Below are 16,443 nucleotides of genomic sequence, written 5' to 3'. Positions count from 1 at the left end.
AAACTAAAATGGGTCTGTAGAAACCAATGGGTATTAAACGTCACTTTTCCCTTTGTCCATATTCTTTACTGTCTGGTATGGTTGCAACAGCCCAGGGTGGCGGGATCTGCACTCTGAAGAGCACATAACACCATGCATATAGCGCCTATTATTGGAATTTATTTTTCTAAATGAATGTTAAGAAATAAATAAATTGGAAATGGTGCAATGTAAATAATTTGGAAAATACAAAATAGTCTGCCTGATTTGAACATGTTGGGTAAACCAAATGCTACAACACCTGTGGCCAGCTAGTCATATAATGGGCATAAACAAAAGGAGGCTATAATGATGCACCATGGTGCAAATCATGTGTGCTAGACATTTTACTATAGAAAACAAACAGGACATTTTACATTGAGGTCCCCACAATGTTTAGGTGCCCACTCTTTATTGATTTGTTTGTTTATTTATTTATTTCAGACAAGGCTCATATATGGTACAAAACTTCAAATTGTTGCTTTGGGATCGTCAAAACGTCAAATATGTGATTCCTCATAACCTTTCAGCATGTTTTTGGAATTCGATTCCCTGATTTAAGAGTAGAGTAGCGTTTTAATGAAGGGCCGCCAAAAGCTGCGCCCCTATAAAAGCATGCCGCCTCTCAGTGCGCGTCGTTATTTCACTTGAGCTTCACTTCACCAGGAGACCATGTCGGTTCCAATGAGCGCCCAGCTGTTTCTCTTTGTAATCTCCCTGTCATCCCGCGCAGGATTCGCTCGCTATATCGAGGTAAGAGCATTTATACTACAACACGTCAAAATAATAGACTATAAGAATTTCAACTTGACTTTAGCTTAACTTGTGTTCAGCATCAGCACAAAAGGCAACCAGCAGCAGAACACATAGTGACGCGAGATGTATTTTATTTTTCTGTTCTCACTTTCATGCGCAGGAGGATGACGCTTCGGACAATATACTGTCTCTGCTCAATTTAGACCAGAAGAGAGAAGCGGAGAGTTTTATTTTTCGTCGACCCCTGAGTAAGTGCAGCTGTAAACAATTGTAACATAATGGTTTTATTCAGTAGCCTAGGCTAATCATGTTCGACGTAGTCATTATGATTAACTCTGTTTACCAGCTTATTGGTGTATTGTGTTGTTGTTTTTTTCTTTTTTTCTTCTTAGTGAATTCAACTGAATAGAGGCTTTGTATCAAGTAACTGCTACTAAGTTTGTCAGGAGAGAATTGGTTCAAAGACAGTTCTGCAGACATATTATTTAACCCTAGAACACTAAACGTATTTTTTGTTACACCATCACTAAACACGGGTAGCCTATATTTTACCCAATAGGCTATAAAATATTCCATAAAAAATATTTCTCATCAAAATATATTGCAGTACATGGCAACTTGAGGTAATCTTCTTTAATATTTCATCATGACTTTTCACAAAAAATAAATAAATAGATAAGGGGCCCTATCATGGGGGGCAAAATCAAAAGAAAAAAACGTGCATAGGCCTATTATTTTTAAAATATTCCAAAAAAAGATAAATTAAGTTGGGAATTTATCCTTTGGTCCAACCATTCCAACCATGTGAGAATGGTCCAGTGAATAAAACAATTCACTCCATTGTGAGTGTATTGGATTTTTCTCTATCAAGCTATCACTAAACATGGGTGAAATTCACCAGAACACCTGCCTGTAGAAAAATCACACCCATGTGAACTGAGTGGTGCAGCACTAACAGTGCAGCACTATCTCTCTCTCTGTTTCTGGCACAACAGCGCCCCTACTGGTACTAATAGTCATACTCGTGCTCATAGTCACATAGGCGCATGGGTGGGTAGGCGCATGGGTGGGTTAACATCACATACTGTAGGTGCACGGATACGGACATTGCTGTTCCTTGGAGTGGTTGCAGCACTCAAAAATGTGGGCATGGAAACAAAACTACCTTGATGTCACTGAGCATCATGAAGGTACTGAAAAACCCACCCACCTCATGAAAATTGCAAAAATATAATCGTCCTGGTGAAAATCATGCATGTTTAGTGTTGTAGGGTTAAAATAGCTAAATATAGTCGAACATGCACGACATTATTAATCCATCCACCCACCCATCTCTGAACAAGTTAGTTTCATGAATGTCATTATAGGCTACTGGGTACAAAATATCTGTGTGTGTGTGTGTGTGTGTGTGTGTGTGTGTGTGTGTGTGTGTGTGTGTGTGTGTGTGTGTGTGTGTGTGTGTGTGTGTGTGTGTGTGTGCGCGCGCACGCACGCGTGCGTGTCCATACATGCATGTGTATTTTAGGATGCTTGGACATGTTGGCATCTGAGGGCAAGTTCACGTTCGTGGCCTCTCGGCCCCAGCAAGCCTGTGCTGCCTTCATCATCGCAGAACCCAGTGAGGTCATCAACCTGGAGCTGTCAGATGTCAATATCGACTGCGCTGCTGGAGACTTCATCAAGGCAGGTCTACCTCCCCTCAAACAAACAATGATAACCCATGTACCTGTCTAAATACTTCCTTAATGTCAACAAAGTCCACACCCACAACACCAGAGGGAGCCCAACAAACCATGTTCAACCCAGATTCGGCACCAACAAGGGACTAAATTAATTTCGCTCCTATGCCACCAAAATGTGGAACGCCTTACCAACAATCATTAAGACATGTGAATCCCTTGACTCCTTCAAAACCGCTCTTAAAGGGCACTTACGTATGGATTCTAAACTGGCCCCCGTAAAATCTGAATCCACCCCCTTTTCCCCTCACTGTATGTATATGCCCCCCCATGTAAAGCGTCTTTGGGTACTCAGAAAAGTGCTATATAAGTTTGAGATATTATTATTATTATTATGTTTTCTGCATGTTCCCTTTTTCCCTCCTTTATGATGATGATTTGTTTTTGGCTATATAGAAGTTTATGTCTCTAAATGTTATAATGAATTGAATAAGGTTCAACCCTGTTTACCCTCTTGTAAACAATTCTAATGCTTTATTGGTCGTCCACTCACAGTTAAAAGTTTTTAGTATTGAGTTGTGCTTGAAATGTACTGTAATTCTGCAACCTGTTAATAAATACTTCAATCAATCAATCAATCAATCAAAATGCTGACAGACACAGTGATTATATTGGTTCTCAAACGGTTTAACATCAAGATCTCAACCGGTCCATTTCGTTCCATTTGTAACTCCCTCAAGGAACCACTTCGAGAACTACTGTGTTATGCGAGGCTCGCATTAACGTGGGAGCTTTTAACTTCTATTCATGCATGTTTACCTTCCTGACACAACGTGTAGAAATGCAGTCTGAGAGTTAGAGATGCTGTATATTATTACAGCACCTCAATTTGTTTGTTTGTTTGTAACAAGTGTTAAATAGCTCTATATTCCCATAGGGTCATTGCAATCATTGCACATTTTGAGCACTGAACCCTCCTGTCTCAAAGATTCAACTGAAGTGACTAGTCTTGCATTATTGCACAAAATGGAGAAATGTTTTCATTACAGTTAAACAATGTGATTTAAATTAATAACATAGAATGCTCAATGTATTAAATGTAGTTTTCTATTCTTATTAACATTCCACTATGTACAGATTAGAGTAGTAGCCTATATAACCAGGTCAGCATACCAATTTCATCCAATCAAGACAAACTCATACAGGCTACAGGAAAAACAAGTGAAACTAGAAGTGATGAACCCAAAAAATTGAGCAGGCAAATTCGAAAATGTAGTTTTCTCTCATGATTGGTTGACATTTTTAAGATGCAACTTATTAACACCCTCCCTTTACATAATTTCACTTACATGACCTTTAAGTTATACATTTAAATGAACACTGAGGATTTGAGACATTCTGAGGAGTTTAGTACCCAGTGCCCTGCTGCATAACGGTTGGTTTTTAAGGAGCCAAATGGCTCTGTGTACCCCCTTTATGTGGTCCGTTTACCTTGGGCAAAGAGGAACTTGGAGCCCTGCCAGCCAGTTACACGGCAGTCCAGTATGTGTAGGCATGTAACATGTATCGGTGGCAGGGTTACTGTGACAGAAGTTGAAGGGAGAAGATTTGGGACACAAGACTTTGTAATTCTCCCTGGGCTTGGTGGCTGTCCTATAGAGCGGCGCAGTCCCTCCCCCTTTCAGAACAACGAACGGCCCAGGAAATGAAAACGCAATGCATTTCCCCATAGGCAGTTTTTATTTAATTTATTTAAAGACCTTATAAGCGTCGTACGAAGCCAACTCTTGTCGTGACAAATCATGACAACACACACAATATTTTGGACCAAACAAATAATTACAAAGAAGAAAAACAACAAAGAAAGTGTTGTAACCTGCCGTTTTTTTGTTTGGCCCGAAATATTGTGTGTGTTGTCATGATTTGTCACGACAAGAGTTGGCTTCGTACAACGCTTAAAAGGTCTTTAAAAAAATTAAATAAAAACTGCCTATGGGGAAATGTTTTCATTTGGGCCGTTCGTTGTTCTGAAAGGGGGAGGGACTGCGCCACTCTATATGGTGGAGTTCTGCCAAGTTACTTCTGATGTGGTCTCTCCGCTTTTTTCCACTACTCAAGTCAAGGCAGACGGCTGTGGAACGAGCGCTTATGACTGAAACAACACAAATAAAACTTCAGCGAAAACAGAAGCCCAACACGAGGATAAAGGAAACATTCAGTCCAAATGTCCAGTTTGCTGGAAACTGAATTCCTCTAACTATTATAAACTTTCACGACAGTACAAATAAAAATTCTGAAACGCCTATACTAAATTGGTCAATATAAGTAAAATAATATAGGCAGCCTTTCCATTCCACTTTTTATATTTTTCCAAGAAGAATACAGCCAGTAGCATATTAAGTTATGTAATAAATAAAACATTATAGTGGCTATAGGCTATTATGGGAAATGTACACTCATTTACCTAAGAGAATGTTTTCATTCTGGATAAAATCCCAAAATGGTCTATGGTCTGCATAATGGTCTGCAAAATGGTCTATGGTCTGCGTGCACCCTTTGTGTAGCGCTTTATAGTTTTATTTAACACAAACACCAAACTTTGGTAAAACACTGTTGTAAGGAGATGTATAACGCAGCTGCGGGAGTATACTGGCAGCTGCATATCTCTCAGTGCAGTGACATTCTGTGATTTTTGCCATAATCATTAACATTTTGCTAGGCCAGGAGGTAACGGGCAAAAACGTTTGGGGACCGCTGGTAATCTAATGGAATAAATGGATGATCAAATGCAGGAGTTTTGACGATTCAACTAACTGTAACTACGGCCGTCGCCTTGCCCCCCCCCCGCCTCTCCCTCCACCCACAGGTGCGTAATCGGGTAGGAAAAATGGGGAAGCTGCATATTTCTCCCAGGAAGAAGGCAGCAGCTGTCTTGGTGTAACCTAAGCTTTCAGCATACGCCAGCCCCTCTGAATCATACCCCTAGCAGGCAGCGTTCTGTCTTACCTGGAATGTATATGGAAGTAACATGAACATGAACTACTTAATCCCTATTTTATAGTGTGTCTATAGATAGCCACTAGCCACTGACCTCAGGCTATGGCCCTTTTTTCTTAGCCCAAGGAGTGTTTTTCCTGCAAAACTATTGCTTGGAATGGATTCAGAATCATAAAAACCCTAGAAATGTAGAACATTTTGCCTTATATTGGTTGTTGATGGTACCCCAACTTTCAGCAGCTCTCAAAGAAATCCCCTAGGGTGGTTGAATAGAAACCAATGTGGGATGTTAGTAGACACCTTTACAAACACAGTGGTGAAGAATTTATTTCCAGATTTAATTAATATCCTCTGACTAGAAGAAGTAAAGTGAACTATAAGATGTAAAGCAGAATAAAGTACAAGAATAAAGTAAAATAGAGAAAAGAAGAAAAACAAAGGTCTTCAAGAAAGACTAAAGTGAAGGGGGCACTATTTCTGGCGTGGATCGTCGCATTGTGTACTTAACATTTCTTTAGACGTGCAGTGATGATCCTAACAAATGCTTTGTGTCTAGAGAAATTTATATCACCCCAATTGCAACATGACATGTCCAATTGTCTGGGAAATAACTCAGTTGCATGCATCATCAACACTAACCTGTCCACTCAGGTTATCTGCTTATACAGCCTAAGCATGATCCTGAGGATTTCATTCACGATTATGTTTTGGCATTTCTGGTTTATTTTCAAAATTGAGAGTAGAGAAAATCGGATTCAAGCCCCTTGTTTTACTGTTCTGGTATTAGTAATTTTACACCATCGACATAACTTATATTATTGTGTGTTTCCTAATAAAGTGGATTATTTAGTTGTCTCCCTTCCCCATGTAAAGCGACTTTAAATCTGAGATATTCTTATTATTATCAATACTGTAGATCATTGTTCTCTTCCTGTAGATGTTTGACGGCTGGGTTTTGAAGGGAGAGAAGTTTCCCAGCAGCCAGGACCACCCACTGCTTCCACACCAACGCTTTACAGACTACTGCTCCTCCACTGGACCAGGACTAGCCAGTCGCTCCTCTCAAAACGTGGCCATGGTTTTCTTCAGGATCCGTAGCCCAGACAGTGGGTTTACTCTCACTGTCAAAAAGCTGCACAACCCTTTCCGTGAGTCTCTGCGTACTTCACACCACAGCTGCAAGCTATTTAAGGGATTATTAATGGTGAGCCGTTCATTGTTGAGAAATAAACCCATTCAGGGTTCACCCCTTCAGGATTTATTTCTCAACGATGACCGGCTCATCGTAAATTGTCTAGGTATATTCAGTGATTTCACTTAATTCAAATATCACTTATTCTTTTGTTTTGTTGTGATAATCCTCCCTACTATAGAGTGTGCTGACCATATAAGGAGCTCCTCCCTGTCCCCAGTTAACCCCTGGGGTCAAAACTTAGGTTTCGTGGCCCAGCCTTCATCCAATCAGGATAGAGAAGGGCCTTCAGCCAATCATGATCGAGCGGGGGCGGGCTTTGGTGTGCTTTGTCACGTCTCCCCCCACTGGAGTGTGTGCATGTGCACATCTTGTTACCGGGGCGGACAACACAGCACAGCACAGCACAGCAGCTTCAATATCAGCGTTCAATTTCAGAGGCAGAAAACAGTCACATGTTTCACTGCCAGCCAGTCATTGGGTCCCAAACATAGCAGAACATAGCAGAGCAACAACAAGCCTGTATCGCATTAATTAGCACATCACCATTCTCAACCTTTTCTGGATCTGGAAAGGACCACCACCTGATCACCAGCTAGACCACCGGTCAGATGGGTGGTCCGTGGATCAGGGCCACCACACGACCACCGGTCAGATGGGTGGTCCATGAATCAGGGCCACCGGTCAGATGTTTGTGTTCATTGAGGTTTGGCCTTATAGACAGACATGTGTCTTTTTACTGTGCGTTTCCTTATTGTTAGACTAGTCGTGTAGTCTCTGAAAAAAATGTGTAAACATTTCAAAATAATACTGAGATCCCTGATTCATCTTAAGTAGTTGAGTAGGCCTGGCCTAGTCAAGTGCATACTGTACCGTACCCTATAACTGTCACAACTCACTATAGCTTCAACATCAGCCACAACACACACACAGCCTAGTGTGCATGTACCATCAACCACAGCACAGCACAACACAGCACAGCACAGCACAGCAGAGCACAGCACAGCACAGCACAGCACAACACAGCACAGCACAACACAACACAACACAACACAGCACAGCACAGCACAGCACAGCAGAGCAGAGCAGACCAGAGACAGAAAACAGTCACATGTTTCACTGCCAGCCAGTCATTGGGTCCCAAACATAGCAGAACATAGCAGAGCAACAACAAGCCTGTATCGCATTAATTAGCACATCACCATTCTCAACCTTTTCTGGATCAGGAAAGGACCACCACCTGATCACCAGCTAGACCACCGGTCAGATGGGTGGTCAGATGGGTGGTCTGTGGATCAGGGCCACCACACGACCACCGGTCAGATGGGTGGTCCGTGGATCAGGGCCACCACATGACCACCGGTCAGATGGGTGGTCCGTGGACCACCGGTCAGATGGGTGGTCCGTGTGCATGTTATTCAGAGTATGCATGGTCATCGTAATGAACGATCAATTTTGAGAGCCACTGCATTAGCAATGCCAAAGCAATAAAGCAATAAAGCAAGAAAGCAAGAAAGCTAAAGCAAAAGTAGCCCTAGAACGGCTCTTGTTGTTACATACAGTATGTACAGTATTTCACATACAGAGCCATAGTACACCCTCGTATTTTGTGGTAGAACTCTAACATATGCGGCATAAATGTGATAAATGCTCCGTTTGTACTCACCCATTAAATAATTCCAAAGACGTGGTGTGAAAAATGGTCCTCTAGTTTTATATCCATGTGAAAGTTCTGGCACAAAACGCGTATTTAGTGAATTATATCCACTTTTTCAAGAGATGCACACGGACGCCTTTCTCTCCGGGCGAGGGCGGGCCGGAGTGATAGTTGAACCTTCCTGTTGTTTACCGCAGAGTCGCAGACGTCATCACCAATTGACCAGGGAAACACAAACGTTTGCGGTCACACAATTGGCAGGTGCTTTGCGATAGGTGCTGGGTAATTAATCACACCACCTGCCAATTGTGTGACCGCAAACTTTACAATACTATAGGAAGGTTCAACTATCACTCCGGCCCGCCCTCGCCCGGAGAGAAAGGCGTCCGTGTGCATCTCTTGAAAAAGTGGAGATAATTCACTAAATACGCGTTTTGTGCCAGAACTTTCACATGGATATAAAACTAGAGGACCATTTTTCACACCACGTCTTTGGAATTATTTAATGGGTGAGTACAAACGGAGCATTTATCACATTTATGGCGCACATATTCATATCTACAAGGAAACGATGGAAGGTATCTATGCCTCTGATACATGAAAATTTACGAAGTATAATTAAATGATCACAGGCATTCTAGGTCTAAAGCAAAAGCAAAAGCAAAAGCAAGCAAGAAAGAAAGAAAGAAAGAAAGAAAGAAAGAAAGAAAGAAAGAAAGAAATAATTCGTACCTTGAGCTGTCTTCTTCTTTTTCTTTCATGTAATTCCATCAACATGTCCAAAAGTTAGCTCCCTATTAGCAGAGCTAGCATTGAGCTAGCTCACCTGGAGACTCCATAGAAGCAAATCAAAGAATCAAACTTCCAACACAGTTTGTCATGAAGATAATAATGAATAAACTTCTGTTTCTCCTTCAACTGTCATTCCCTGACATTTACTGAGAAATATACTCCACTCTTCCATGAGGTGTGTAATTATTATGTTGTTTATTTCACTCTGTTTGCTTCTAAACAAACAGACAAACCCTGGCTGTCAGTCAGAGGGGGGAGGGGGCGGGGGGGGGGAGGGGGAGCATTTAAAGAGCCAGCCCTGCAGCCTGTGTTGTGTGGTTGCCAGATCTTGAGAGATTAACAAGCGCCCCATGGTCTAGGTCTAGGCCTAGGAAAACAAAGGCCAAAAGCATAAGTGAGCAGTTCTACCACTTAATAGCAGATCTACAAGCTTTGTGTGAGCTTGCAGATCTTCTATTTTCAAAACAAATCTTGAAAAAAATGTGAAATATTTGAAAATATATAAACGTTTTCATTTCTCCATAAAAACCCTCAACATTCATGTACCCCGTACAGTAGGCTACGTACAGCAATAATGGGAATATGATTAATATGCTGAAAACTGTATTGTGTGTGTGTGTGTGCGTGCGTGCAGCCTGTAACATCATGTCTCAGAGTCCAGAGGGCAGCTTTACCATGCTGTTGAGCCATCAGCACAGGAACTGCAGCTTCTCGGTCATATACCCTGTGGAGTTCCAGTTGACAGAACTCAGCCTGGGTGAGGCCAAGAGCAACGAGCTGAAACCACAGGTCAGACATACGGTATACCACCTCACGTTCTCACTCTCAGTTTAGTTTTTTTTTCAAAATTATAAAAAAAATTGTGAAGATACAGATTTTCACTTCTTAATGGGATGGAAAAAAAACACAGAAAAAGATAGAAATATGGAGCTACATCTGCCCAACAGTGACAATATAATCTTTGAGAGTGGGAGGAGATAGATAGAGAACAGAATTGGACCTTAATGCAGTACTCAACTGCTGAACTATGTTGTGCATAAACCACCTGTCAAGAAAAGTGATGCTGTTTATCTGAGAGATATGGTATAATCCAGTTAAAAACAGTGTATTCTATTTCAACTAATAAAACCAAAAAAGTACAAAAGTTCAAGTATAGAACTAGAATGAACTAATTTGCAGCTGTGAAAAATAGTACATTTATACAGTCAAATATATTCTTTGTTTAGAAACAAGGTCAAGGTATGATAAAAAAGGAGGAAAATATTTTCTTGAATTCATCTGTGTACAAATAACTGTTATTACTAACAGAAATGGCGGGAGTTTAGAAATGTGTGATCGGATCTAGAGGAGAAATGGCTCTGTCCAACTGCACATTCAAGTTAAGTTAGTTATACTTACATGCTAGTTGCACAACCTGTAGCCAATTAGGTTGAACATGAGCTATGAGCTATGGTAATTGGTAACATTGAAAACAGGCATGCAAAGGATAGTGCACGCACATCCAAGTGCCCAGGTGCAGGACAAATACACAATACATACAATAAGGAACGCTCACTGGAAAAAGTAGCTCCTTGCTTGATTTATTATTGCTCATCGAAATGTTGACTCAAGCAATAAACAGTGGAGCTTATTTTGTCAGTGTGCGGACCTCATTTTATGAAAACATGTCTATTTAGTAATGTATCTTTTTTATTAGCTTAAAACAAAGTTATTTGTCCAATTTACTTGGGTAAATAACATCCAAACTTGTGTGATCTGTTTTCTTATGTTCTTTAATTTTCTTAGTAGAAATATTAAAACTCTTACCGGAGTTCAGTCTTAATTATTACAGGAGCATTAACAAGTTGATCAATGGCGCACTTGTAGTCGCCAATAAGATTTAATAAATACTTTTCTCTTGCAACATTGACCGCAATGTTGAACTCCTTAATATTGTGAGGTTACAATAAAAACAAAAACACAAATATTACAACATTAACTGGTACTGTACTGTTTATATTATAAAATTATCTGTTTATTATCACAAATTGTCAAAATGTGTAGTAGCAGTAGTGTAGCAGAAGCAAATGTGGCTAAAACTCTCTCTCTCTCTGTCGTTCTCAACAAATACTTAGCAATAAATTATCAATGTAGTATGAAATATTACAGCTTGTCAGAAATATTGGCCACCGGGAGAATGGCGCCAGCGGCACAATAATTCACTTTATATGCTTATTGGGAATAGGCGGCACAGGCATGAGATGAGTAGAATTACATTCACTGTCCAAAGAAATAAATATAAGTCAACTAAATGGACTTACGTTTTCGATAAATCATCAACTTCGTATGGGATGTTTCCAGCTTGTCAGAAATATTGTCAAAAGAAAGGTGGATAGTGCTGTGAAAAGATTTAAGCTAATTTATTTCAAATAGCATATTGGGTTACAATCGGGAACATGATCCTACAAAGAGGCAAGGCTTTGGCGGTGACTTGTTGCCAGCAAGTCCCCAGGACTGAGAGGAATGTCTCAGTGGCCAAATCAAAGGCTAAATCTGGTAGGCCTACTGCAAGTTTGGGCCGGTTGGGATTCGGACCCACTACATGAACAAGCGAAAAGGGCGTGGGCTCGATTCACTGGCTTGCACACAGAGGTAGTTTGTGACGTAGACACAGAAAAGACGCATAGCAGCACAAATGTTAATCGCTGTTTTGTTTACAGGACTGTTGTTGCTGTATATTGTTCACAGTTTTATTCACTATCAAGGACCACACCACCAATGAGGACATTTAACAGATTTTATTAACGATGCATGACATGATGAAGGAACGAACGATGAACAGAACGAAGATGACCCTCGACGGGTCGTCTGGCCATCCAGCTGGACGTCGGGTAGTTTAAGCCGATGTGGGGAGGCTTCGGGGATCTGCCATGCTCCCGGGCACAATGGACCCCCCTTAGGGATCTGTTAGGAGATGTTAGAGGGATGTCAGAGGGATACAGACAGTCTGTTTGAATAAAAACATTTACAAAGAAGTTTTTGCTCTGGCTCCTCATCTGAAAACAGAGTCGGTGGCCAAATGTAATAGATCTGCCATGATATTATATAATATGACTGGCAGATAGGTTGCACCAGAATACAGTCTTTAAAAATCCAGTGGTTAACTAAAATTACTGGGGGAATGGAACATCATTCCCGACATGCATGGCCCCAAATAGGCTGGCGCCCTAGTAATAATAATTAGATCTATTCCATCCCACAAGGGAAATTCAGTTTTGAGATTCACCCGGCTGAGTGCTTACAGTAGGCCTAAGCATCTTGCTCAAGGGCAGATTGCTTGAGCTGGGAATCAAACCTAGAATCGTCTACTTCCCAGAGGGGCTTTTTACCCATTCAAAAAAAAAGCTCAATGACTAGACCTCAGCAACAATGCAAGTCGGGAACGATGCTACGTGGGAATGCATGCACCACACAGTTATGCAATCCCTGTTGTACACCTTGTTGTAGTACCCTGTATCTGTCTGTCAATGTCCCTTTTATGCTCATATACGGGGATCTCTTTGCCATCTTCTACAGAGGCGGGTATGGTCAGGCTGCTCAGGATCAGGAGACTATGTGGAGCTGCTGGGAGGTAACGGGGTGGACACATCTAAGATGTTCCCCGTAGCTGACTTTTGTTTCTCTCACAGTACACTGGGTGAGTGCAGAACTGTCTCATGTGTTTTTTTGTCTTTTTTTTGTGGCAGAAATGCGTACTATAGCGACAGATTTATCAGGGCATTCAGGAAATTCAGGACATTCCTATTTTATAATTGCTGGACTGTTTCTGAGGAAGATGCTAGCCTACTGCTTGTAGTAACCTGTGCTCTGCTGTGCTGTTACATTATACTATACTACACTAATGACATACCTTATCATAGTAGGGCTGAGTAATATATCCCTTTTATATTGAGATTGTGATATGAGACTAGATCATCTGGGATTTGGGGTATTGAATTATGTTGATACTGTATGACATAAGTGTTATCTTATCCTGGTTTTAATCATGCTGTATTCACGCCAGCAGTGCAGTCTGTGTAGTGTGTGCATATTCCACGCCCAGCGACAGCAACGGTGATCTAGGCGTTCAAAGCCAGCAGCTGCACCCGGTTGGGGCAGGCAGGCATGAGTGCCCCAGACACTCAATGCAATGCACATTTTATGCCATGTATTTGCTCAGTATTGATTACTTTCACACACACAATTGTTAGTTTAACATTCATATCCCTCATGTATATCCCTAGTCTATGCCTATTCCAGAGCACAGGTTGGGTTCTCTGATTGATTGTTTGGACACTCTGCAGTAGCATCAATGTTGAGGTTTTCTCCACACATGCATCGAGACGCTTGTCACTATAGATTGCATTGAAACTTGATACTCAATCAGAACGTGCCATCATCGTGGCACTGCTCGGGTAAATTGGAAGCGGCCAGATTCAGGAGAGCTTTTAGTTTCGTTTTTTTTTGTCCTCATTTTTTGTATGCATGTATTTGTTGTATTGTTCTGTCTACTGTATTTTGTTGGACCCCCAACAAACCTTATTTTATCCTTACCAAATGTGCCAACTTTTTCAGAAATGACTTGCATAATGCATTGTGAGCTTGTAGATTGGCTATTTTCACTACTCTTGTTTTTTTTTAAATATGAAGAAGACATTTAATATTGGTAGTTGATATCGCCCATGCCTATACCATCCTATGCTATACACTATAGTGATTAATTAGCACCTGTGGCGCTAGTCCCAAGTTAACATTTTTGCGTGGATGAGTATATGTGTGAATATCGAAGCAGGCTCCAGCCAGATGTGTTGGCTGTTTGCTGGATTGTTTTGGCTGTGTTCCAACCACCATTTATTCCCCTCTGTGTTGCTGTAGCCCAGATGAAGATTGGCTGTGATAACTCAGTGGTGAGGCTGGTGTCCAGTGGGAACTACATCAACCGTGTTTCCTTCCAGTACAGAATACTGGAACGCAGCGAACTGCCCAAAACAAGTGAAAACACTCTAGATGACTTCTGCACTGTGGAATGAGTTGGCATGCATGTGTAAGTACATGCATACCAGCTTACGCACGCACACACACACACACACAGTCACACACACACATACACGCACATGCACACACACACACACACACACACACACACACACACACACACACACACACACACGCACACGCGCACATGCACACACATGATTTATATTTCCCTAAATAAATATATCATGTTTTGAGAAATGTTGTATTCAGATATCTACTAACAATTTATCATGGCGTATTTATTTGAAGATTTCTATTTTTTTTAATCACATATAATGGTCCTTGAAATGGAGGTTATCTGTCTTCTTTTCTTCCTGAAATGATGTCAAATTAAACTTTTGGGAGAGCAGTCGAAAATCAAGCCATTATTGTATCATTAGTTCACATCAGCTGCTCTGTTCTTAAGGAAATGTACCGTCTTTACCAAGCATATTGTATTTATGTTTTAGAAATAAATCTTACTTGCATGACGAAGCACTTTCAACTGTTCTTTTACTTGACATACTACACAGTAAAATCCTAAATGTTCATTTATATCTGAGAGTGTATACCACGACCCTGGACCCTTTCAGGGGTCTCCTAGAGCAGAAGCAGAGTAGCCAGGCACTTTGATTTTGATTTTTCAAAACAAAATATGGCGTGCCCAACACCCGTAGCCCTTATCAAGCAAAACATTTGACAAATAATTATTATTATTACTTATAATTATTTAATTAAAATGAACTGGAACAGTCAGTGTTAGTTTCCCCCTTCACCTAATGCAGTGAGGTCAAGTGCCCTCCCACCATGTTAATCTTGCAGCTGCATTGCAATCAACTTGGTTTGTACACAGTCAGGCTAATTGTTTCCTCCTACTTCCAATGAATGTGATAATTAAGTCTAGCTCTGGTCTAGCTCATAGAGAAATAGAGATTTAGGAGGCATAGTACTGGGGAGTGTAATAGCAGGAATTACATGGACCAAGCTATTGTGGAACATATTTGCTTCTATTACATACTACATTTCTGGTGTGAAATGGCACGAGTGACCCCCTCAAAATACATCCCCCCAAAATCAACATGCACAAAGCATGAATGATGAATGTGCTCTTTTATGATCTTTGATCACCCAGCTGCCCCTCCCGTGGTCTCTGCATAGCCATGAGAGTAGCTGTTGTTTCCCACGCAGGACACACAGGTTTGAACCTCGGGTGTTCCATAGATAAGATTTTGTTCCTTTTGATGTCGCAGCTGTACATCCACGTTTAATATCTACTGTTATGCTTGCTTTAGCTTCCTTGTGTGCCGGTGTCGTGTTCCAAAATGAACAGATCTACAAGCTCACAACATGTCGCACCGTAACACGTCTGAGCTTGGGTATTTTCTGCGACACTGGCAATGGCATGCAATGCCGTATATAGTACATGCGGTTTATGTGCCATCACTGGGTAGTCTGGGTAGTCTCTTCCCCACAACTATGTACCAACTATGTAATTGGATTCAAATGTTTCCCATGAGTTACAGTCCAGTACCCACACCAGCCAGATACTGGGTGATTTATGCATCTGGTTTGCACACCGTGATGTGATGAAATTTCATATACATACTGTGACTGGGCATGACCTTTTGGATATCAGTCAGGAGAGGGCTGTTGGTCCAACAGATTTTAAAAGTAATCGTGGTTATGAGTATATATATATATATATATATATATATATATATATATACACACACACACACACACACACACACACACACACACACACACACACACACACTCACACACGTTACATATAATGTGCATACACACACTACAGTAGATGGGCATGTGTACACACACACACACACACACACACACACAAAACCAGGCTTCAAAAACTATGCAAATTATGTCTATATTTATAGATCAATGATTAGCTTGTGTGGGAGAGTGTGTGTGTGTGTGTGTGTGTGTGTGTGTGTGTGTGTGTGTGTGTGTAGTCCCACTGTATTCAAGTATGTCCTTGGCAATTAGCAACACTCAGTGACGCATGCATTTCTCTTATTTAATTTAATCCAATCAGTTCCAGAGACAAAATGTGCAATGGCTTTGTGATGGTCAAACAGCATCTAAAAATCAAAGCTCTGATCCCAGGAACGCTATCCCAAATTCATGGAACACCACATTGTGACGACCCTGAGAGGTCTTATTGTTACCAGCTTTGTTTTGTGGCCTGTCACCCCCAGCAGTGACGATGGAGTTTTAAACGTCCACAGCATTGTGCAGTCTGTCTCAAATGTTGGCTTCTCGTATGTGAATATACGCAGTGCTCTTAATGG

At 41.1% G+C, this 16,443-nt stretch overlaps 1 protein-coding gene across 1 annotated transcript; it reads left to right on the top strand.

Moving 5' to 3' along the window:
- The first annotated feature begins 644 nt into the window (after nt 1–644).
- crhbp (corticotropin releasing hormone binding protein) lies at nt 645–14,620 on the top strand. Its single transcript, XM_080766712.1, has 7 exons — nt 645–771; nt 935–1,022; nt 2,300–2,457; nt 6,388–6,598; nt 9,726–9,880; nt 12,647–12,767; nt 13,985–14,620. The coding sequence occupies exons 1-7, from the start codon at nt 691–693 to the stop codon at nt 14,137–14,139; spliced, it is 969 nt and encodes a 322-aa protein (XP_080622838.1). The 5' UTR covers nt 645–690; the 3' UTR covers nt 14,140–14,620.
- The last annotated feature ends 1,823 nt before the right edge of the window (nt 14,621–16,443 follow it).

This window comes from Protomyctophum bolini, assembly GCF_963924005.1.
Source record: "Protomyctophum bolini genome assembly, chromosome: 6".
In the NCBI taxonomy this organism is placed as follows: domain Eukaryota; kingdom Metazoa; phylum Chordata; class Actinopteri; order Myctophiformes; family Myctophidae; genus Protomyctophum; species Protomyctophum bolini.
Note: the sequence above shows the minus strand (reverse complement) of the source record. Positions and strands in the feature narration are given on the sequence as shown.